General features: G+C 35.1%; 1 protein-coding gene across 1 annotated transcript in view; it reads left to right on the forward strand.

Moving 5' to 3' along the window:
* The window catches only part of ZNF385D (zinc finger protein 385D), a gene marked incomplete at both ends in the record, with an annotated part of 375,132 nt that overhangs the window by 351,401 nt on the left and 300 nt on the right, over window positions 1-23,431 (forward strand). The window contains 3 exons of the mRNA XM_079538653.1: window positions 15,731-15,964; window positions 17,911-18,089; window positions 19,370-19,471. Of these exons, the coding sequence (XP_079394779.1) occupies window positions 15,731-15,964; window positions 17,911-18,089; window positions 19,370-19,471 (515 nt within the window). The remainder of the gene's footprint in view (window positions 1-15,730; window positions 15,965-17,910; window positions 18,090-19,369; window positions 19,472-23,431) is intronic.

The following is a 23,431-nucleotide window of genomic DNA, read 5'->3' on the forward strand; positions in this document are numbered from 1 at the left end:
GAATCTGAAAGAACAAAACATTAAAACTTCAAAGTTCAAAGGAGAAAAGACTGTGTGTGTATATGTGTGTGTGTGTGTATGTATATATATGTATACAAGATTATTCGATTATTTTTTTTTAAGTCTGAGAGTATATATTTCTAGTTTGTAAGAACATTGCTCAGATACTTTTCATAATTTTTGAGTATATTTGATTTACTGTTGCTGATGCTAACATTACCTCTTGGAACTTTGAAAGAGAAAAAAAAATCGCAATATTTGCTATTTGTTCCCTTTCATCATGCATGCAGACTGGTTTGTTATTGTATGGATGCTGGCATTATTTATTTTCTTTTTTTAGAAAAAAAACATCATTGAAGGATTTGTTTTTGGGGAAAAAAAAAACACATATAAAGAAGTACATGGACTTTGCTAACAGGTATGAGAAATTATATTTAAGAAAAAGTAGGTCACAATTTAGGCCTAAAGGTATTGTCATTTTCCCTAAAACTCAATTGGTTAGTTCTAGTAATTATAACCTGGCATACAAGAAGATATGGGGGGAAATTTTTATTTATTTATTTATTTATTGGAAGAGCTCTTTTGCAATATCCCATTTAAAGACATATTCATAGACTTTTCTGTTGCAAGGGCAATCTACTTTGTTCCATTTTTCAGTTCTACATGTACAAAAAATCTGAATTGATGTCTCAATCTGCGTTTAAACAAACAGGTAGAATAGGAATCTGGTCCTGCAAGTTTGACCCATTTTAACTGGGGAGTGCAATCATTGCTAGTGATTGCCTCAAGGTGGGCTTGATTTTATGTATTAGACCAGTACTGCCATTGACAAGCTTATCAGAATCACTGAAGTTGCCTACCATACTAAATGACCCAAAAAGACATTGTACAAAGTTCTTTGGAAGTTTAATGATTACTAATGTTATGCAATAATGATTTTTTAGGTTGTATGATGCATTCCAGTGATATAATTGGCTCACAATAGACTTTCATTTCATTTATCTACAGTGGAATGAGGGTCCTGGTTGTTTGGTTTTTTTTTTGTTTATAAACTATATACTTGAGGGAACTATGGGTATGCTCTAGCAGGATTCATTTCAAATACACTTTTAAAGTACTTAAAGAACTTAAGGAACTTTGAGAGAGAGTGGTGAGGTGTTGGAACAGGCTGCCCAGAGAGGTTGCGGATGCCCTGTCCCTAGAAGTGTTCAAGGCCAGATTGGACAGGGTCCTGGGCAGCCTGGTCTAGTATTAAATGGGTTGGTGCCCTGCATGTGGCAGGGGGGTTGAAGATTTGTGATCCTTGAGGTCCTTTCCAACCCTGGCCATGTTGTGATTCTGTGAACACTGATTATATTAGTATTTTTCTAAGACTTTTTCTCGAATGTCAGTTGTCACGTGGCATTTTTTCGGTGTCTCGGCAGAGCAAAGAAGAGATCTTTATCAGATTCGTCTCATTTGGCATGGTAGCAGCTGCACATTTGGAGTGATTAAAAGTATTAATAAATTTTGATAAAAGAACTGATAACCAACTATCCATCTGCAGATTTATACACATTATATAGGTTATATCTGCATTTCCCCTGTCTATTGTCTATCCCTTTTAATTCTGCCCTGTCTGCTGACATTTGAAACAGCTGTTACAGCCTGAAGTCACAATAAGAAAGATGCTACCAAATATGGATGCTTTCCAGTCCAGTCCTATTTATTTTTAAAGAATTAGCTAAAAGCAGCATGTGGAGAGATGCATTGATCATTTGACTAAGCTGTGATTAAAGTATTAGGAGAACTTACTTGCTATGACTCAGGTTCATGTACTGAAAGATTAAATGCTATGGCTATTTTTTTTTATTTTTTATTTTTTTCAGAACAAAAAGATACATTCACAAGCCTTGCTTACATGCTTAGTGTGAACCTAGAAATATAAAATGTAGTACAAACTATACAATATAAGGGGCTGGAGAGCTGAAATCATTATACACAGTTTTTTCAAAAGCCAGACAAGATATCTGAGATTCTGCCGAAGGCAAGGTGCTAGAAGAAATCCTGTGCATAGCCATGTCTTACCTAATACAGGGCTGGAATGTCAGTTTTTGTGGGCGATGTCTTTAGATACAAAAGAGCAAAGAGTAGAAGGCAATTTAACCCACATCATCTTTCCTGGCTCACCTAAGCCCAGTTGTCAGTAAAGTTTAAGAAGTTACAGTCTGATGAAAACAACGATGATGATGAGGTATCAAAATAGACAGTAAGTTAATTTTAAGTGTTTGCTATGGGCAGTTAGCGACTTAATATTTAAAATATAGTCCTAGTAGGGTATGGGCTTAAGAAGCATTTAAGTCCTTGAGATATGCTTGTATTAAGGCAACCTCCATTGCTTTGCTGTCATAGCTAACTGTAGCTTCACTATGCCTCAGTGAATTTTTAGCCTTTCTATGTAAATTGAGAAGTGTGTTTTCCATTGTACCCTATTTCTAGTAGTTTTTTTATTTTCTCAGATCTTAATTTTCTACTGCATTTGAAAGTCCGGAATATCATCTCTACTATATTTTATTAGCAAGTGTAAAAGAGGACGGAAGAAACAAAAGGTTTTTGTTTATTACATGGTTTAACTACTGGAATTTTACCTTAACTTCTTGTTAAAGCTATCTGAGAGCTTTAAGAACAAGTTACAAAAGCATAGCACTGGAGGACTTCTTACCATTTCTGAGTTGTGTTTGTTATGATTGACTTACGTGCTCCCCACTCCTGCAGAATTTTACTGGTCATATGGTGCAATTTTTAGATTTTACCACTACAGTCTTGTCTACGCTTGTCTTAAGATACTTTTTGATGCTACAGTCCCTTTTAGGAGAAGTAGGTATACAAGTGTTTATTGAGAGTATTTTCCTGCTATGGCAATGAAAGGTAGAAGTATATTCTATTCTTTGTATGCAAAAGCCATTACAGATCTTGTCTTCATGAAAGAGATCAGATATGAGTGTGCTATATGTATAATAAATAGACTTGAAGCGTAGTACAGTAACTGCCTGGGAAAATTGGTGGATGGATTATTTTTGAAGCAAAATACTTCCATTTTCCAAATAAGTATTAAAACATTTTAATGTTGTACATTATAAATCTGACTTACTTGGGTTCCATTAATGTATTTTCACACTAATTTCACGTTTCTTAATTTGTGAAGAAGGGCAGATATATATAATATGTAGTCCTTTGAACACAAGATAGACAGCAACATATTTGCTAATGGTTTTACAGTAACTGAAGTCTACATTTATTGCTTCATTTTTTCCAACCTTGTCTTTCATTTCACCAAAAAATCTTTCAGTAGTGAAAGTGTATGTGTTTCTTCATTGTCATAGATCAAGACTTTTGGCACTGATTCTATCGTTTAATCTGTAGTCCAAAGGCTTTGGGAAAGAGGAACCAGTATTCTGTTTTCTTGTCAATTTATGGTCTTTCTCTCCCACTCAAAAAAAAAAAAAAAAAAAAAAAAAAGTTAGTGTGTGTATATTAGCTCAAGTACTGCTGTAATCAGTTGGCTTATAATGTCATAGCTGATGAAGACTTTTCTGAAGAAGAGCTAAGCAAACTCTCTATCTGCTGGCCAAGTGGCTAATGCTCATAGTATGAAAGCAATCAACTTGGGCATTTGTTCACCAAAATCTTTACATTTTGTGTGAATTATTTCAGGCTCTCAAAAATGAAACCACCACAACTGTCCAAAAGGCCCAAATCTATATCTCATGGTATACATGGCAATTTCAGGGACTGTCATAGAGGAAGTTTTGCTTCAGAAGAATGGTGCTGTCATTTTTTTACATCCTGTTTTGACTTTTCTGAAACTTCATGATGTAAAGTGATCCTAGGTAAAGCCACTTGTAATTTATTTATTTTTTTAATATACTTAAGGGATCAACCTAACAATTCTGAGAACATGTCTAATGTGGCATTCCAGTGCTAAGGAGATCCTAAGATATTCTTGTACTGCATGCTGCAGAAACTGAAGGGAATTCCAAAATATGTTTTTGCGGCTGCTGTTATTCTACTAATGCAGTCGTAGTACAACTTCTTTCCAAGACTTTTGAAAACTAATACACAGCTAATAATGCTGTATTTTTCATGCAAATTACTGATGTATTTCTTTATGTACAGCAGGTTTTCCTTGAAAATTTTAAAAATATTTATTATAATGTTTTTCACTATCTGCTAGATATTTGGAAGTAATAAGTCATAGAAGGTAAAATACACTCCTTTCCTCTCTCCTACTTTCCCCATCCCCATGCCCAAAAAAAGCTGCCCCAAAAATATTAACCTAAAAAGCAAGCAACCAAACAACAAACCTCCATCAAGCCCCAAAACACTATGTAAAATTAGTTTTTTTGTTTAAAGTCTTTGTTTCATTTGGTACTATGTGCCCCCATTCTCTGTGTATTCTGTTCCTCTGTAGATCTTAGAATTGGAACTGTTGAGATGAAATTTTTTTGGCACAAGAAAAGTACTGACAATATTACTTTTATGAAGAGAAAGTGGATTTTAAAGAAGTCACTTACGATAAACTGAGTGAAAGTGTGACCATGGAATATGATCTAATTGTTCCAGATATGTGATACTTTAAACTTGTCTTATGATTAACAAATTAAAAATGGCTGAAAGACTTGAGTTATTCGGCCCTTCTGGATGCTGCATAAAATGCATGTGAAAAATGCAGTCAGTTATTCATAAACAGGCTGCTATTCCACATTCTTAAATGAGGGTAATTTTCTGCTTTTGTTACTGGGGCTTCCTGGGACTCAGTCATACATTTTTCTATGTTATATTGCACATGGGAGGAGGATATGGCTGAATGAAAACTAAAATTCTAGCATTATAGGATATTAAGCTCCTATACAGAAAAGTTTATTTTGTTTCTTATCAAAGAGAGAAAGCTGGGTCTGAATGATATTAGACTGAGTGATATCTGAATAACTGTTCTTTGCAAGAAAGGGAAAAAAATAACGGAATTAGGGTATGATCTTGTAAGTGGTGTAATATTTGCAGCCACTTCTAGAAAGGAAGATGAAACGACTTTTGTTGCTACTGTGTTATATTTTAGGAAGAAAAACAAAAAGCCCAGCATATAAAGGAAGGTGTATCACATGTAGAGAACGAAAATATGTGTTTACAAAGGAAATTAATAAAAAAAAAAACAAACCCTGTATTATTATTATTTATATTCTCCCCTATTGAACAAGAAAATGTGAAAAGGCTGACCATTAAAATTATAGCCATTTGAAATTATTAGCAGCACTGTTCATGTTCCATGAGGCTTTTTTATTCAAATGGCCTTTTTTGGCATTTCTTCTGAACAAATTGTAGTTCTCACTTCACCTACAACCAATCGCCAAAGGATTACACCACTTAAAACATAGCTACTGTCACTCAACACAATAGAAACTTTATCCAGTGCAAGCCTTGGGCAACACTGTCCAACAAAATTAACTATGTCACTACTAATATTGATTTATGTCACTCTTGGTTATTTTAAATGAGTGTTTGGTTTTAATATTACAAGACCCTGCATAAAGGAAGGCCAAAACACAGCAAGAATTAAATGCTTAAACTGAGATTCTGCAAATGTTTGCTGAAGCTAATCTTGAGCTGCCATTTGATGCTAATTTTAATTAATATGAAGCTGCTCTCTTCCTCTGTCATTTTTTTTTAAGGACTACTTTGCTACCTTGTTATCACAAACAAAGAAACCTATAGTTATTTTATATCTATGGGTTAAATCAAATAATGTATGTGATTTGGTAAGATTTAAAACTAGGAGTGGTACCTATGATCAGTGCCATTATATTTGTGATTTTTGTTGTTTCTCTTTGTTTGCAAAATAATTCATGTAATTCACCAGAAAAGAAAAACAGAACAGCTTTGTGCTAGTAAAGCCATCTTCTATTTTTGTTTCTGTGTCATTTGCCTGCTAAAATTATGGTACATCCCAGATAGCAGAGTACCAATAATCTTCCTGCTGGAAGTTATTTCAGATTCTTCTTACAAAGAACAAAATTTACATGGTAACTCACCAGAGAACTGAGGGGGGCAGGTTTCTCTCACTCTTTGCTTAGTCCAAGATTCAGGTATCCAACCTCACTGTGGTTTACTTAACATATTGCTTCTGCTGACTAATGCAATTAAGCTAGTAGTTCTCTAAATGATGTTGCTGCATTGATGGCTCAAATGTATCCATAAGCACAGAAGTGATCTGTGATGGTTTGGAGACAGGAATATGTAGATCAGGTGAAGGTAATATAGAGAACATTTAATTTGGGCAATGAAAACTGATGGAGACACAAGGGCAAGTTAAATAAATGGTCATACTAATTGCAAGTGTATGTAGTAAAAGATCCTTTCACAGACTGTCTTGAAATTGGAAGATGTTTTCTTTCTTTGGCACTCACTTTGATACTGCTAGGCTTGAGGTGCACCTGTCAATTAATGAAATATGTTAGCAACAATTATGTGGCCTGCCAAAGGGACATTCCTTGTAAAAGCATCAAACCAAAGATGGCTGCTAAAAATCTAAATGGGATAGCAAAGGAGTCAGAACACTCGTTTACTCTAAAAATAAGGAAAACTAATACTTGCCATTGTGTTCTCTCATCATTTTCTTTTTAAATTTGTTCCTCCAAAATTTAGGCATTTGTGGTCTCAAAATTGTATAGAAGAGCATATGGTTCTAAGAAAGCCATTGCTGTTCAGAACACATCTGCTGCAAGCTTTACTTGCGGTACACCCCAAGATATATGTCTGAAAGAATGTATCTTCTCATTGCTTTCCCTGCCTTCCCTCTACTGAAAGAAATTACAGTTACAACAGATGTTTCTGACAATCCCTGCTTTAGATACAACATTAGTTTATTGCCAAAAACAGATTTACTAGCTCAGTGCTCTCCAGTAAAGGAAGTAAGCTGCTGTAAAGGGAATAGCTTTAATTATTCCTGGATTTGAGACAGGAGAAAGCCATGAGGTATTATACTTATGAGGGCAGTCAGAAGTCAGAGTTCTCAGAAATTCTGTGTTAGATTCCAGTTATTTAAATTTACTTTTAGGTTCTAGGAATATAAATCTGATTTGAAACTTAAAGTTTAGATGGAGGCTTTAAATTGCTTCAAATAGTAATAAAATAAAAGCCCCAAAAAAACAATGCCGCAAAACAAAATGAAACAAAACTTTGCTTAAAATGGAGAGCAGTTGATGCAATCTGCTGTGCAGTTCACTCATTCTTTCCTTGTTTCATTTCATCAATGAAAGCAATATATTTTCTCTCCTTAATAACTTCTTTATACTTCTCTGTGCTTCTTTGTTTCTGGTGACAGAACGTTGAGAGAATGATTCCACAGTAAATTGTTTCTGATATAAAATTTTAAATAGACTTTGCCAGTCTGCTTGTTATGTGAAAAATTATCCTTAATCTCTGATAGATTAAGAAAGACTGTGTCTGATTTTTGTATCTGTTGCAGAAATTGAGAATTTAGGAAATGCCCCCTTTAAAGGTCACTTCTGTCACTGTAGCTCATAGTGCCAGTTGAAAAACAACATCATCATTGCTTCTTCCTTTTCTAGGTCTGCCACATAGACATGTGAGGGCAGAAGGAGTAGTAGGCATGAGTCTAGATCATGACTGCATACTGATCTTGGTAACCACAGCATGTTCTTCCAAGTACATGGCTTGAGGTAAAGCCCTAAGGGGTCTTTGGGTAGAGAGATAATAGCCATTGGAAGTTATCGGTGCAGACAAAAGTTCCTCCCTGGATTCTCACTGAAGAAACGCTGCATCCAGAGTCTATTTTAAAATGTATTTTAGACTTCTGCCTGCACTAGTGATTCTCACTGGTGCCAGGGATGTTCCTGGACACAGTCACAGTAAAACAACCATCCATAAATTCCACTGGTATAGCTGTCTCTAGATGACTTCTGGCCAAAGCTAAATCCCTCAGATATCCCTGGAGTTCAATATTTGCCAAGGAACAACAGGCAGCTTGTGTGCAACCGTCTGATTTGGGAAGATAAGAGATTTTAACAGTATGGATGGGCATGGCTGTGCTAATGTTAGTCTCCATGCTGCAAAAAGGTATATTCAAGGCAAATTCATCTGACCGGTATGTCTTACAGACCTTTTTCTTCAGTGGGTTTTTAGCTTATAAAAAGTGTTTTTCAAGTCCTTGTTTTCTAGTGGTAACACACAATCACTGCACAATTTTTGCTTATGGATTAAGATTTGCTACAGATATATTTTTTTATTTGTTTTGCTTTTACTTAAAAGTTGGGAAATGCTTACTGAAGCATGTGCAGATATAAAATTGATGGCAGTTTGCCAGTATTGCCTTTGATGTTGCCTAACGGGGGGAATCTATATGTAGGATAATGCAGCTTTCCTTCAATATGTGATCAAACGACCATGTGCATGTTTTATTTGTTGTCTTAAAAATAGTGTTTTACATTGCAGTCTCCAGTATAAAATCTTAGCTATTAAAATGAAATCTTTCACTCCACTTTATGTTTAACCTTCAAGTTAGTGTCTAAACAGAAAATATGTTATTTTAGCAGGGTTGCTGAGACACCAGTCCACACAATCTTCTGAATTTGGCTCTAAGCTCCACCCTTTGAGAAAACACTTTGTCCTGATTTAAAATTGAATTTTTCACTACATGAGTCTCATTAATTAAATGACAACAATAGCTTCAGTGAGCAACATGATTTCTCCCCCTAAAGCTCCTTGTGCAAGGACCCTTTTACTCGTACTGGTGAAGGCCATTATTCTTCTGCCTCACTGAGGAGAAAATCAATGCAATAGACCTGAAAGGACAGCTCAGCTCCCAAATCCAGACATAACCAATAGTTGCTTAAAATAGTCCAAGAATAGTTTCTGCTCATTGTCTCCTTTCCTTCCAGACACATTTTTGTCAGCTACATTTACCCAAAGTCCAAAACCCAGGCACAGCGTGACATTTCCCTACCTTTTTCCTTCCTTTTCCATAGGCCTTTTACCCCCAGCTGTTATTGCTGCTGCCAGCTCTGCGCAATTAACCTGACTAGGAATGCAGTTGTCCTCTGCGGTTAATCCTGTTCAGGATTAATGAACTGTGCTCTAAACCAAGGGAGCTGCTAGGAAAAAATGAGGTATAATTTTGTTAGAAGATTGTGTACTGCTAATTAATGAAGAAGGGTCACTTTAGGACTCAGCTGACTCAAGCTTAGCTGGAGAAAAAAAATCCAAAGAGTAATTATATGAAGTTTGCTACTTTCTATTCACTCTTGCTCTCTCTGAGGACATCTTTTGTCACAAAACATGCAATTTTCTGATTCACTCCCATCAGATCTGCACCGAAGCATGCCATGGGGAAGCATGGAGTAGAGGTCTCAGTAAAATGAAACCACTTGTTTTAGGGCCACTTGTTTTTCATCCTTCATTTCTAAGCAATGAATACTGTGTATAATGTGATTTATTTAAGTGTTAGAAAACATGCAATGGTCAAAACAGTGAGGTCATTGCTTCTTCAGTTACAAACCAGGAAAATTCTGAGTATTTGGCTTTCATGCTGATCCTGGGAAAGCTTTACAGTCCTCCTTGTTCTGTTTGTTTGAAGAAATGCTTGGGCACTACATCTGAAACACTAGGCCTTTCATTTTTGAGTATCAAGAGCAGTCATGATGAAGACCTAGACTAATCAAAATAACAAGGAACTTTAGCAAGATACTGGCTAACTAAGCTAAGGCAGTGAAAGGGGAAAGAAGAGAAAATAGATGAATACCTGATGTTTAAGAAACAAGAGGCCCCCCATCAAAAATGTTTGTGTTCTATTCCTGTTTAGTCATGTACTGCTTTGTTCACTATTTCAGAGATTTCACCCCTTCCATTGTGGTCCATTAAGTAGTAAAATATCAGACCAATATCATGAATTCCAATATTTAGTGTTGTTTCACTGATGGAAATGTTGCCATGAAGTAAAGAAATAAACAGGTGTTGTTCAGATATTAGAACTTATATGTAAAAACAAAACAACAACAAAACAAAACAAAACAAAAGAAAAACCCACACTGTATTTAAGAAGAAATTGTGTGGATTTTCTGAATTAAAAACAAAACAAAACAAAACAGTTCTAACTCTCTAAGTAAAAGATAACCATTTGGGTCAGAATAGATCTTTAAAAATAAATTGAATCAGGATTTTGAATGTGAAACTAAGTATAATGAACGGAATCTTCATAGTATGATACTGAAAGAATTTTCTGTACAATGTATTTTAGTGAGCCAAATATCAATAAACCACAAAATATGCAATTTGTATTCTTTACATATAAAAGAGGAAGAGCTGTTACATTTGAGTCAATGTTCCCTAAAGTGTTTTGATTAAGTGCCAGATCCAACCAGTGTGCTAGCACACATGCTTATGTTTAAGAACAGGAATTCAGAAAGTCAGCCAAGCACAAAGAAGTTTGATTGCGTAGTTATTTTTGAGTTGGTACTCTGTTTATAATATAGCCCACTGTTATAGTTTCAAAAGAAATAATATCCTATCTCCAGATGTAATTAACAGAGAGGACATGAAGCATGGAATTTTCAACAAAGTCCAAGAAGCTAGAGATTTGGTCCTTAGCAAGCAGGATAATAAAACGTTGAGACTCTTGAACATGTCAGCGTCAAGCACCCGTACTTGAGTGGTCTTTTACTTGACGAACGTTGCAACAAGTAATCCAGATGGCGATGCTTTAGCGATCGTAAGAGATCTTATAGTACAATGAAATACATCATATCAAGTTCTCTTTGGCATAAGAAACAGCATACTTCATGGCTTTTTTTTTTTTTTTTTTAATTTAATTTTATTTTGTTTTCGTTTGCGTCATGGGCAGCATTATGGGCCAAATTGTCCATCCTTTTATGCTAAGGGCAACACTGATTGAAATGAGACCAGAATGTATGAGTTAAGTGCTAAGTCAGATATTTTTAAATGCATGCCACTTGAGATTGTGGAATCAAAAATAAGCTCATAAATAGTTGTGATTTGTTTGAAGTCAATGCACTTTTCTCTCTGTAGGTCTATTTATAGTCTTAGGATAAGAAATTCTTAGTAGTAGGAACTGACAAGTGGGACTTTCACATACTCAGAAGAAAAACACGAGTTGGTGTAATTTTGTGTTTCTCCAGCCTAAAGAAATATCATGAGTTTTGTAGATAGATATAAAATTAATCTTGCTTACTTAAAAGCACCTTAATCACATACTTGCAGTTTTCCTCTGGAACTATGGTATCTGTACAACCCAAAGGAGACAATTCTCACTAAATGTTTTACTTCTGGTTTTATCTTCTTGTCAAAATAAATATTTGATTGTTTTCTAGTGAGTCAGATTAGTTTTTAATGATTTTTTAAAATTATTTTTAATGTTTAGTCTGTTTTATATTAAGAACTGGAGCATAAATGGATTCTTATTCATCCTGAAATCTTTTTTCTTTTTTTTTTTTTCTTTTTGCTGCTGGAATTCAGTTCCACGCATTATTAGCAATATGCTTCTATGCCAAAGTCACACAGTGACAGTTGCAATAGTGAATATTTGCTGGAGGCTCCTGTTATGAAAATAGCACAGTTCTGTAAGCTTGCATCACCAGAAACAAATTTCCACTTGAATTTCCAGCATGGTTTTAGATAATTTATTACTGAAGTAGCACTTAAAGCACTGTCATAATGCAATGCTAAAAAATGCTGATTCAGTCTTCAAAGCATCAGTTCCAATGCCTTCCTACTTCCCCCCTCCCCCCCTGCTTTATCCCTTATACCTTTAATGCTGCTCTCTGTATTTAGGATGCTAAACTATGTATAGATGGCAATAGAATAATATATACAAAGATACACTGGTTAGATTAGAAGAATTTCCTCTTTTTAAGAATTTCCTCTTTTTAAGCTTACTTGACAGTTTTTAGAATGTATTCCCTGTAACTTCTGTAGTTTATATGAGGAGGTAGAGCTTTACATCTTTAAATGTGTCATAGCTTTTACAAGGCAAACATGGATGGTTTTCCTTTATGTTTTGATGTCATTCATGTCTTTGCATTACTGACGTATATGATGTATTTATAAAGGGTGTATTTTGGAAGGCTTATGAGCAGGATATATGCTCTGAATAATTATGGTTTTGATAGTTGGAGAATATGATGATGACAATTACCACTTGTAGTTTAATTTTTGTATAAAATAATGCTTTTACACATATCAAAATAATGATTGTATTTTCTTTTCACTTTAATTGTGAAGTATACAATCAACACACATACAGAAGGACGTATATTTGAAGCAGAACAAAAACTGCAACTATTTAAGCTTTTTTTTTTTTTTGGCTGTTGCCTCAGGTTCTCCTAAGTGAAATAAAGAAATGATTATTTATATTTTGCATAAGGCATGCTAACTTTTGCACTGAAAAGCTGATAATGCTGATTGACGTATGTATCTAATTTCCTGCAAGATTAGGATGAGCACCAACCTTGCCATCAATTTTTAGAGAATGTTAATGCCTTCTTTCACTCTTCCTTCCTTCTCTCTACTTCTACCTTCCTTCTGCCTTCCTTTTCAAAGGAAAGTGCGTAGCTAGACTTGCTACTGTACAGTAGTCCTAGGACGGAGAAACAGAAATTTAGAAAGCAATGTTATGCACTGCTGAAAGTGGGGTTTTGATACACTTGCTGCATCTTTCAACTCAAGGAACGCAAGCGTTAGCACATATTTTCTGAAATGGAGAAGGAGTGACTAGTTAAATTAATTTTCTGGACAGACATACAAAGGCTTCATTTACTCATCACTTTCCCAACAAAAGGCTTAATATTTCAAGAACAGAATGCTCTGCAACAGTATTTGTCTCAGTACATTCAGAATAGAACCACATCCAGACTCAGGCTCAGGAAAAAAGCCACTTTCATTAACGAGTGACAAGGAACTTTTGCTCTATGCTTTAATGCCTGGCAGACTATTCACATCACAAATGCAGCCTTTGGGTTTTATAAACAATAATTTCTAAAACATTTTGGGAGCATACATAGAAACATCACAAAATACACAGATTATAGAAACTGACAGGACTAGAAGTTTCCTCAGAGGTAAATTATTCCTGCTAACTGGGTTGTTTTCTCAGACGTTTGCTCAACCATTTCCAAATCCTCCAACAGGCAATATTTCAGTATCTCTGTAGATAGGATATTCTAAGGCTTTACAGGCTTTAATATTAGAAAGAATTTCCTGATGTCTAATCTAAGTCTCCCTCTCTGTAATCCAATAGTCCATGTCCTATTAGGAGGGATCAGGGAGAAGAGTTTATTCTCTTATTTTTAGTTGCCTTCTGCAGATCTGAAAAAATGTTGTCATTGTTTACCCTTCACGTTCTATATTAGTAGGCCATGTTTTGTAAGCTTCTAGTTTGTTTTGGCTTCCTCTCTTACAACCCTCCTTGTGTTGGTTTATATTTGTATTGCTGCTGAATTGAAAACAGAGCAAGTCATTGTTAATGTGACATTTGCAGTCCCCAGATTGGATGCAGGGCCTCCAGTTCTGATTAAAGGAGGAAAAAAAACCTTCACACATCTCTCACTTTGCACTTTCAGTATGACAGGTACCTTATTCATAACACCATAGTTTGTGTGGTATGTGTTTGTCTTGTTATCCCCTATTGAAAACTTTTTCTTAAAAAATAAACAAACAGAACAAACAGGAGAAAAACAAAAACAAAAACAAAGAAAAAAATCCTCCAAATACCATTACTGGGCTGTTGATCTTCATCCTGTTTTAATAGGTGGCATTAATCCTGCTGAGTGTGGATTCCTGCAGTTGTCTTTACTGAAAAGTATCTAATTTTCTGGACTGTTTTTCCAATGTGTTAAAATTGTTTTGAATTTTGTCTCCTATTGTGTTTGCTTTTCCTCCCGGTTTGCTATTGTCTGGTAAATTAATAGGCATGCTCTTCATTAATGAAATTGTTGAACAGTATTAATCTGAAACATACCTCTGCGGGCATCAGTTAATGTGTCCCTCCTGCATCACAAAGCATACTGAGATCTATAATCCAAAGAATAGTTATTTTGTTTATTGTAATAGATGGCAATAAATAAAGCATATTACAGACAGAGCACCACTAACAGCAAAGGATGTGTGAGCTGTCTGTTTTGGAAAGTACCTAACCACAGGAGTGTCTCAGTAAAGTAAATAAGATTTCTTACGAGGTAAGCTGCTACTCAGTAGGCTAGTATGACAAAACAAAGCACTGCAAATCTTGGTCTTTCTTAAAGGGCAGAATGGCTCCGTCACTTCTCTCCTCTTGTAATTTACTTGCTATCTTCTGCACTGATTCAGTGATTAGTCTTACTGTCCTATACCCTGCTAAGTACCTAGCTACCAAATTATTTTACCCTGCCTTTTCTTCTCTCTCCCTTTGTGAAACTCTGGAACAGGCTGCCCAGGTTTGTGGAGTCTCTTTCTCTGGAGATAGTCAAGACCCATCTGGACACTATCCTGTGTAGCCTGTTGTAGGGAACTGGTTTAGCGGGGAGGTTGGACTAAATGATCTCCAGGAGTTCCTTCCAGTTCTTGTGATTCTGTAATTCTGTGATTTTGTGATTCCATTTTTCAGTGAGAGAGATCTGTGTCCCCAGTACTTGGGCTCTAAAATGGGATGGAAAGAGGTTTGTGAGAATCCTGTAAAAGTTTAAGCTATAAGCTTCTTGGTGAATTCAGGATTTGTATAGCTGTTTTTGTGTCCTTGGCAAGGATGGAGCCCCTTGTACAACTTATCTAGTGGAAACCAAACTCATCTGAAGGCTTGAAGAGCTTGCTGGGGTAACTGATAATATTGAGTATGGATGTTTAGGACTCGCACCAAATGTCATTTATATGTTATTCAAACCACAATATTGTGCGTTTTCTCTCTTCCAGAATAGAAAGCTACAGAAAAACCATGTGTTCTCAAATGCAGCCACGAGATTTCTGAAGTTTTAGATATCTCACATTTACAGTTTTTCTAAACATACCACCAACACAGTTGTTTTTAGTGTTCCTGGAGGTATTAGATACAGAATGTTTTGTTTTGGTTTAATTACTGTTATTATTACATAGTACTGGCATGTAATAATAGGGATGCATGGATAAATGTATACTGTGTATTAATAATTACTTTAGTTCATTTGATAATAGTTTTGGTTGATACTAAGTGAAGTTTTTTGTTGTTTTTTTTTTTTTTTTAATTTTATCAGATAACAAGAACATTATTTTAATTCCAGTTTTATTAGTACAGAATATTAAAAAATTTAGCTTGGCCTATCGATCAGTGTAAGTACTATACAGTATTGTGGCAGTTTATGTGCCTGAAGTGCTGCATTTAAATGTTTACTACTATTATGCTGGTAATTTATACAGCCACTTTTGGTGAATTATCTCTCAGTGGTACAGTACAGTCTCAACAACCTATCTTTTCAGTTTATGAATTCTGCATTTACTGTGTCTTAGCAGAATGGAGGAGACAGTATGTGGCATTTTGGTACACGGGAGTAATCATATAAAATGAAAGAATAAGTTCAGATTTAGTTCATTACTTTTAGTTATACTATCACCAGCATCTGGCTTTCTGGGAAGTTACAGTGCTGTGATGCAAGTAAGCAAACATCAGAGGTCACAACCTCTTATTTTGTTTCCTTCCATCTTTTCCCTCTGCACACAGATGTTACCGCAGGGACACCAGCAATATCAACGACGACAACCGTGGAAATCCGGAAGAGCAGTGTTATGACAACAGAGATCACCTCTAAAGTGGAGAAAATCCCCACGACAGCCACTAGCAGCACGACATGCCCTTCTGTTGAGACTGAGGAAGAAAAAGCAAAAAGACTGCTGTACTGTTCACTATGCAAAGTCGCTGTCAACTCTGCCTCGCAACTGGAGGCGCACAACAGTGGTGAGATGGAGCAATGCTTGCTTTCTTCTTTTTTTTTTCCCTTCTGTCTCAAGAGCTCTGCAATTATCTTTCCCTGAATAGTTTAGATCTCTTGCAGCAGGGGACAAAGAGGTGGCAGAAAGCTGGCAATTACATGGAATTCATTAACTATTAAAGAATAAAAAAGACTTTAAAAAAGGCTTTTCTAAAGGGGGAAAGAGGGCTTTTTTTTTTTTTTTTTTTTTTTTTTGCATGCATGCATGCAAGCTACCCATTTTCTTACATTTTAGCTTTTGCAGATTCCAAGCCTTATAGAGCTAAATGACAGCTCATGCTTCATTACCTTTGGTGTTCAGAGTTTGCATACTTTTGTTTGTGCCAGCTAGCAAACTGAATATGAATGCCATTAGTTTTGTTTGAAATCTAACAAATTAAGGCTGAAAGAGGCAGAGTCAGTCAGAGTTCAATGATAGAATTTTTGGCCCCATATTGTCTGTCAACAACTTGGTAGTATATTTTTCCTCTGTCTTCATAAACTGGTAGTAGCTGGTGCATGAGAGTTGAATGGGTAGTTGCTTAATTCTGCCTTTCTTAATTTTTAAACCTTTTCTTGTTGTTAGAGTTAGTAACATCAGTAAGTTCCAGCAGTAGTCAGCTGTGATCCATAGTCACTATTTTAAGCATTTTATTGATTGACTTTGTGGTAGACAGAGTTAAAATATCTTGTAATTTAATATGGTGGCAGTGAGCATTTATAACAGTTCTACGGAAAAAGTCCAGATTTTGGATGTCAGTGCTTGCCTGACAGCAGGATGAACAGAGTTCAGAGATAGAGGGTTTCAAGTTTGAAATTTGGAGACTGCTAATATACCTGCATAAAAATGATAAATGGTCTCATGATGTAATAAAAATAATTTTAATCAAAAATGAAGGAAGTTTATATGCCTATAGAATACATTTAAATTAAAAAGGAAATGATAATTTGTTGGTATTGATGAAAATCAAAGCCTAGTCTGTTTTGAATGCTGCGTTTGCTGTATACTAGATCTTCGACAGATGAAAATTAAAAGCTCATCAAGTTGTACTTATTTTACCTGTATGTCTTCCTTCCTATTAAGGTTAGACCCTAAACATTTTTCTGATCCACTTGAGAGACAAAACTTTATTGTAACAGTTACAAACCTCCAAGCTTTAATTTCTATGCTGTTAAACTGTGTGTGGTCACACACATGCATACTTGGAAAAGGGTAGAAGGTGATTCATATACAGATTATCACTGGAAGACTAAATCTGCAATTTGTAGTAGTCCATTATCATCACAGACAAACTACATAGAAGTCTACAGTGTAAGAAATTGTTTGGTCTGATTAAAGGTACAGCAATAGACACAAATGTTTTCTGTCCAACCTTTATTTTAATAAGAAATGCAAGTGCATTTTTCTCACCTCCATGTTTCTCACATGTTTTTGTTCAGGTCCAGGTTTCTGCCAGGAACCTCAGCCCCTTTGCGGTTTGACAACTAATTACTTAATTACAGATTTAAGTGTAAGCTACCTAATGCATACTTTTTATCAATCCATTCAGAAGGACTACAAATCAAAGGCAACTGCACCTTTAATCACTAAATTATTCTTCCTTTGCAACTACAGTTCAGGTCTTATTAGCAGCAGGAGTTAATGAGAAAAGTCACACCCATTTAACTTCACATCAGGACACCTAATTGTGCCAGTACTTATTGGTGTGGCTGCTTTGTTCTACCTACAGAACTGTAATCTAATAATTAAATATCAGATTTGAAATACCATTACATAAGTATTAATCTGATACTGACAAACACAGGCACATTCCAAGGATAGCATGTAGCACCAAGCTGAGGTTCATATGATTTTCTTCTAGAAAGAAAACAAAACAATGAATGCAACCAAATTGCCAAAGTTGTTTCTGTTTCCCATTTCTAATGTCTCCAGGGACTAAGCACAAAACTATGCTGGAAGCTCGGAATGGAAGTGGAACCATAAAAGCCTTTCCCCGGGCAGGCGTAAAAGGCAAAGGACCTGTGAATAAAGGAAACACAGGCCTTCAGAACAAAACATTTCACTGTGAAATATGCGATGTGCACGTAAACTCTGAGACACAACTGAAACAGGTACTCAGCTACCTTGCTACCTTGCAAAGTGTGAATCCTTGGCTATTCTTTATTTTCATGGTAATAAAGTACCAACACAATCAACATGTGTCAGTCTAACACTTCACATCCAAATGGAGCTTGTAGAATTTTCCCTTTGTATTCGGTTCTTATGCTGTATGTTTAATTTTGGGTATGATTTTCTCCTTCATACAATGTGTTTTCTCAAAAGTTATATTTATTTATATGACTTACATACATACATGCAGCTGTAAGCTGCAATGTGTGCAATTATGTTTTGGCTTTTACAGTTGTCAAGAGCTAATAAAAACTTCCATTTAGTATACTGCATGATATTTGCTTTGTAGTTGTAGGCAGTATTTCCCTGAACATTGAATAGCCTACTTAGAAACGTGGGATGGTGAGGATTTGATTTTTTTTTTTTTTATCAGAACTGAGAAGTGTGACCTTGAAATTGCAATTATACTAGGTTATGTTCAGTTATTCATCAGATGAGCAAAACATTTGCTCTGTTCAATTCCATATACCTTTTGGAATTCAATACTTGTTAAGGAGCTTTACAGGAAGGAAGATAAATTCTGTAATGGACAATGGCAAAGCTTGTCTTTTTTTAGAAAAAAAGTCCAATACTTTGTCTTTTTTTGTAAGAACTCTCTTGAGAATGAAAATCAAAGTGAAAGTACAGCTCTGAAAAGGGGCTTTTACATCCAATACAGCAGTGAAGTTTGTGTGGAGTCATTCTTGTAAAATCTAATAGATTTTATGAAGAAGATAATGGATTGTGTGATTTTACTTCACTATCACTTAGTTTGATATGTAACCATCTTTCAACTGAAATCTTAAGAGGATCTCTAGACTTCTTGGGGATTTAAACAATTTTGTGCTTTTTTTTTTTTTTTTTTTTTTTCTTTTTTAATAGAGAATGTGGTACTAACATTCTTCCAAAACTCTCAATCACTTGCAGATTGAATTTGATGGGTGCTTTATAGAGATTATTTTAAAGGTTTCTTGCTTTGACCTAATTCAAGTCCTGTTGAAGTTAACAAAGGTGAGAAATTCAGTGACACGGTGGAAGCAGATTTGAACTGAACACTGCTGAAAATCAGTCTTAATGCGTGGTGTACAAAGGAGTTCCTCAACCTGGAACAGGCCCTATTCTCGATCATTATTGAATTAATCATATAATGCTGTTGTGGAGAGCATTCAGGAAGAACTCAAAATGATCTCTTAAGGAAATATCACTTTTTTCCCTCCCCCCCCCCCCTTATGTATTTTAACAGCACATAAGCAGTAGAAGGCACAAAGATAGAGCTGCTGGGAAGCCGCCTAAACCTAAATACAGCCCATACAACAAACTCCAAAAGGGAACACATCCTCTAGGGGTAAGCCAATCACTTTGTTATTCACAGAATCCTGCTGAGTACCGAGAGTTTAGAAAATGAGAGTGGAAGAATCTTTAAAATAAGTAAGTGTAAGCAATGGAAATATGTGTCTGAAGAAGTGCATGAAAGCTCACAGGAAACAATTTATTTCCTTTGAAGGGTATGAACCCATGGGTTCTTGTTTCTGTAGCTCCGCTGAATAACCTTAGAAAAGAAGCCTCTTTTAAAGGTCATTAGAGAGCAAGTGAGGAGAGAAACATGCAAATGTCAAGCATTTTTCCACTGTTCACTAAGTGCAATAGTGTTGAAATAACTATAAAATTCTATAAAACATTAAAACTTCATTCTATCCTCATTTATAAAATATTCAGATAACAATTGAAACAGTAAAAACAAAAATCCATCTCTCATTTTATTACTCTTAGTTTCAGGATGGTTCTGGTCACATTTCAAACCAACAGGATAAACTTTGTGAAACAGAGTTCTTGCTAGCTTCAAAAGCTGAAAATAATATTTACTTTCTAATAAAAACCCTGCTAAGTTCCTGCCATTAATCAAGAAACAGTTTATATCATGGGATGGATAGTGGAGCATCTGATTTTTATCTCTGTTAGATCAACTGTGTGATTGTTTTATGTGACACGGTGCTTTGTAAGGATTTATAGATGATTTTGGCAGGGTGAGGGTGTTGATTCATTGACCTTATACAGATTCACTCCTTAATCACTGTCCATCTTCTCTAACGCATGCAGCATACAGAACTTTCTTCTTTGAGAGTACAGTTCTCTGTTAGCTGAACATAAATTCTTTTCTTGACAGATAGAATTTGTCCTTGTTGGGGCAGACCTTTTTTGTAGTATATCCATGCACTGTTAGTTGCATTGGAGATTTCATAGATGTTATGGAATAATACACTGCATCATTTTGGTGAACTCACTAGTAGGGAAATAGTCTCACAGGGGTTTTTCTAATTCACCTGGGAGACCAACAGCTCCGCTACAAATAAGATATACTGAAAGAAATAGAAAAGTTATAATTAGAAAAGTAGGATACAGAATCACTAGAGTTTCTTTCAGAATTTATATTCCTTTAGGAAATTGTTTCCCCGGGGATGAAAATAACTATTTTGTTACTGTTGTTGTAAACAGTTGCCTATTTAACAATTTATGTAATGGTGATTTCTGAGAACTCCAGCCAAGGCCATTCAATTGGTGACTAGATAAAATCAGTGTGTCCTTTTCTTACTGCCTCACTCTAAAGTGCTCATAGTTCACAAGTCAGACCAGAGATGAGCAAAAAGACCAAATGATTTTAAAGGGAAGAAAATGAGTTTGCAGTAAGCAAGCTGATATCCATAGTAGAACATTTAGTCCTTTTTGATTTTGAATTTAAAAAAACAAAACAAAACAAAACACCAAAATAACTGTCACTTGACGTATGGATTTGCATGGCAACAGGCCAAAGATTTCTTTTAATGTAAGTATTTTTTATGAACTCTAGAGTTTAACTTCGCTTTTCATTACATTTTTCAAGTCATTTACTTGACCTTATTTTACTTCACGGTAAAATAAGAGTTCAGTAAGTTTTACTTATTTAATCTTGATCTGTATGTTAATTACTACTTGTAGGAGATTTGAAATGACTGTGCATTATACTGTATATATTGTGACAGTTATTACAGCTATCTTGAAATGAGAACCATGTTGATAAATAAAGTGAAAGTCTGTTCAACTTCGTTAGAAGTTTCTGATTTCTCTTAAGAATGGCAATATTGTTCTAGCCTTTTAACATGAAGTCACCTAGGATCTTTGTTCTTTATGACAACAAATGAATGAGCACCACCTGTTTTTCTTCCTATGGAAGTTAAGAAAAAGACATACTACATTTTCTTAGCATTTCTAGACCAACAGCTCTGCAATGCCATATTTTCAATATCATTTATACTGCTTCAGAGAAGAAAGCTTTATGAATTCCCACAGCACTATCTCACAGTTCAAAAAAATCTTGTAATGTTGAGACTTAGTTCATATTTCTTCAAATTACAAATGTCAAGTAAGTACAAAATGTAACACTAGAAAGAAAGAAGCTACCAGGCATTTGACAGTCCAAACTTTCTGCAATAAGATAGTTCTTAGGGAAAACACCCTTGAATGGAATTCTAGACAACAATCATAACCCTAGTCTTTGGGTTGTTTTTTCTCGTACTTTGTACTCAGTTATTTTATTTATTTCTTTATTAACTCATTTATTTAGTTTCTAAATGAGGCTGAAAAGAAATGCACTAAAGAAAATGGAAGGAGGAAAAAGTCAGACATTAAGCAAGAGAAGACAGCTTGTGTATAACACTGATCAAGGAGTTAAGATCATTGACTTTTGTAGGATCTAGTGCCTATTTTATTCTCTGTTAAGAGGATGTTAAACTCTGAATATCTTTTTCAGAGCTTTAAAGGACCTTAAGATCTGAAAAGTTGCGAATGCATGTTAGGAAAAGTAAAAATTCTGTATCAATCTGATTGATAAAGAACCAACAGATATATAATTTTTCCATACAGTGATAATATAGTGACAAAACTTGCTGATGGTACATGTCAGATGATTCTTGTCCTTCCTTTCTGACTAGTCTCTCATAATGGCAGTGTTGAGTATTGAGTATTAGACTGATATAGTGCAAGTTAATTATTTGAAAATCTCTTTCAATCCAAGGATGAGAAACTTTTCCTCCATGAGTGAAGAGTGTTGGTACTAGACTGAGATGCATCACAGAATGGTACATATATTCAATTTCTATATGCAACTTCATATATTCAGGTATATATTCTAAGCAAAGGACATCAAGTCCTCCAAGGACTCAAACGTACCCAGAATTCATCAGAGTTGATGGGATTTTTGTCAGTTGATGAGTTCTCTATCCTCATCTCAGAGTTATAAAATCAAAACAAAAATATTCAGGCTTCTGGCTTCTCATTAGAAGCTTAAAATCCCATTAAAATCTGCAGAAATCTATAGACTACTCTGATATTCATTTGTATGAATATCAAGCATAAATTCTTATGTAATCAAATAATAATGAACCTGTATTTTCATTTAATTTGGGAAAATCTTGAGCTTATTTATTTCCTTTTTGGAAACTAAGAATTTTCTAAACTGTATTTGGTATTGAGTAAGAGTCGTGATTTATATATATTCAAAGCGAAAGCCTCAGTGACAGTAACAAAAACACCCCATAGTTTAGCACTACATTAACTGATATAAGAAAGAGTTTTTCATTACAGTACTGTTTAAATATTTCACAATATGCACAATATGTTAGTGAAAAGTTATTTCTGACATTTCCTTCTGAAGACAGTATTCTGAATACACAATAAGATGATACGTGACAGAAGGCAGTACATCCATAGAGTCCATCACCTGTTTTAACAAAGGAAATGCATTTAAGAGATTTTCATAACTGGTACAAGATGAGCTTTGTTTATTTGTCTGTTGTTAGTGTTTGCACTTAATAAAAAGAATCTAGATGTTCATCGTGTTTTTAAGTAGAACTTTGATTGTAATGTTGAAAACAACTGTAGCTTTTTAGTGTTTCTCACACTAGGGAGAATGATATGTATTGGTTCTGCTCTGGTCTCTGTCACAAAACCGTCCAGATGGAAATCTCTTAATTGATGGCTAATTCTTTCTTATTTAGTTTCATAGTGTACATGTGGGTTAATTTATCTGAAGATTGCCCAACACTCTTTTAGTTTTCTTTTGTTTTCTCAGCTCATATAAAATTAAATGTTTCAGAGGTAAGGCATGAGCCCACAACCAAGGGAACGCTGGAACTATTTGTCCCTTACCAAATTCTTCCCTTGTTGAATGTGTGAGATTGCGACTCATCACAACCCTACAGCTCAAGGAATCAATAACCAGAACAAAACCTTTCTTAATTGATTTTCCTCTTATAATCTTAAGTCAAGCTTC

The sequence above is a fragment of the Tetrao urogallus genome (assembly GCF_951394365.1).
Source record: "Tetrao urogallus genome assembly, chromosome: 7".
NCBI lineage: Eukaryota > Metazoa > Chordata > Aves > Galliformes > Phasianidae > Tetrao > Tetrao urogallus.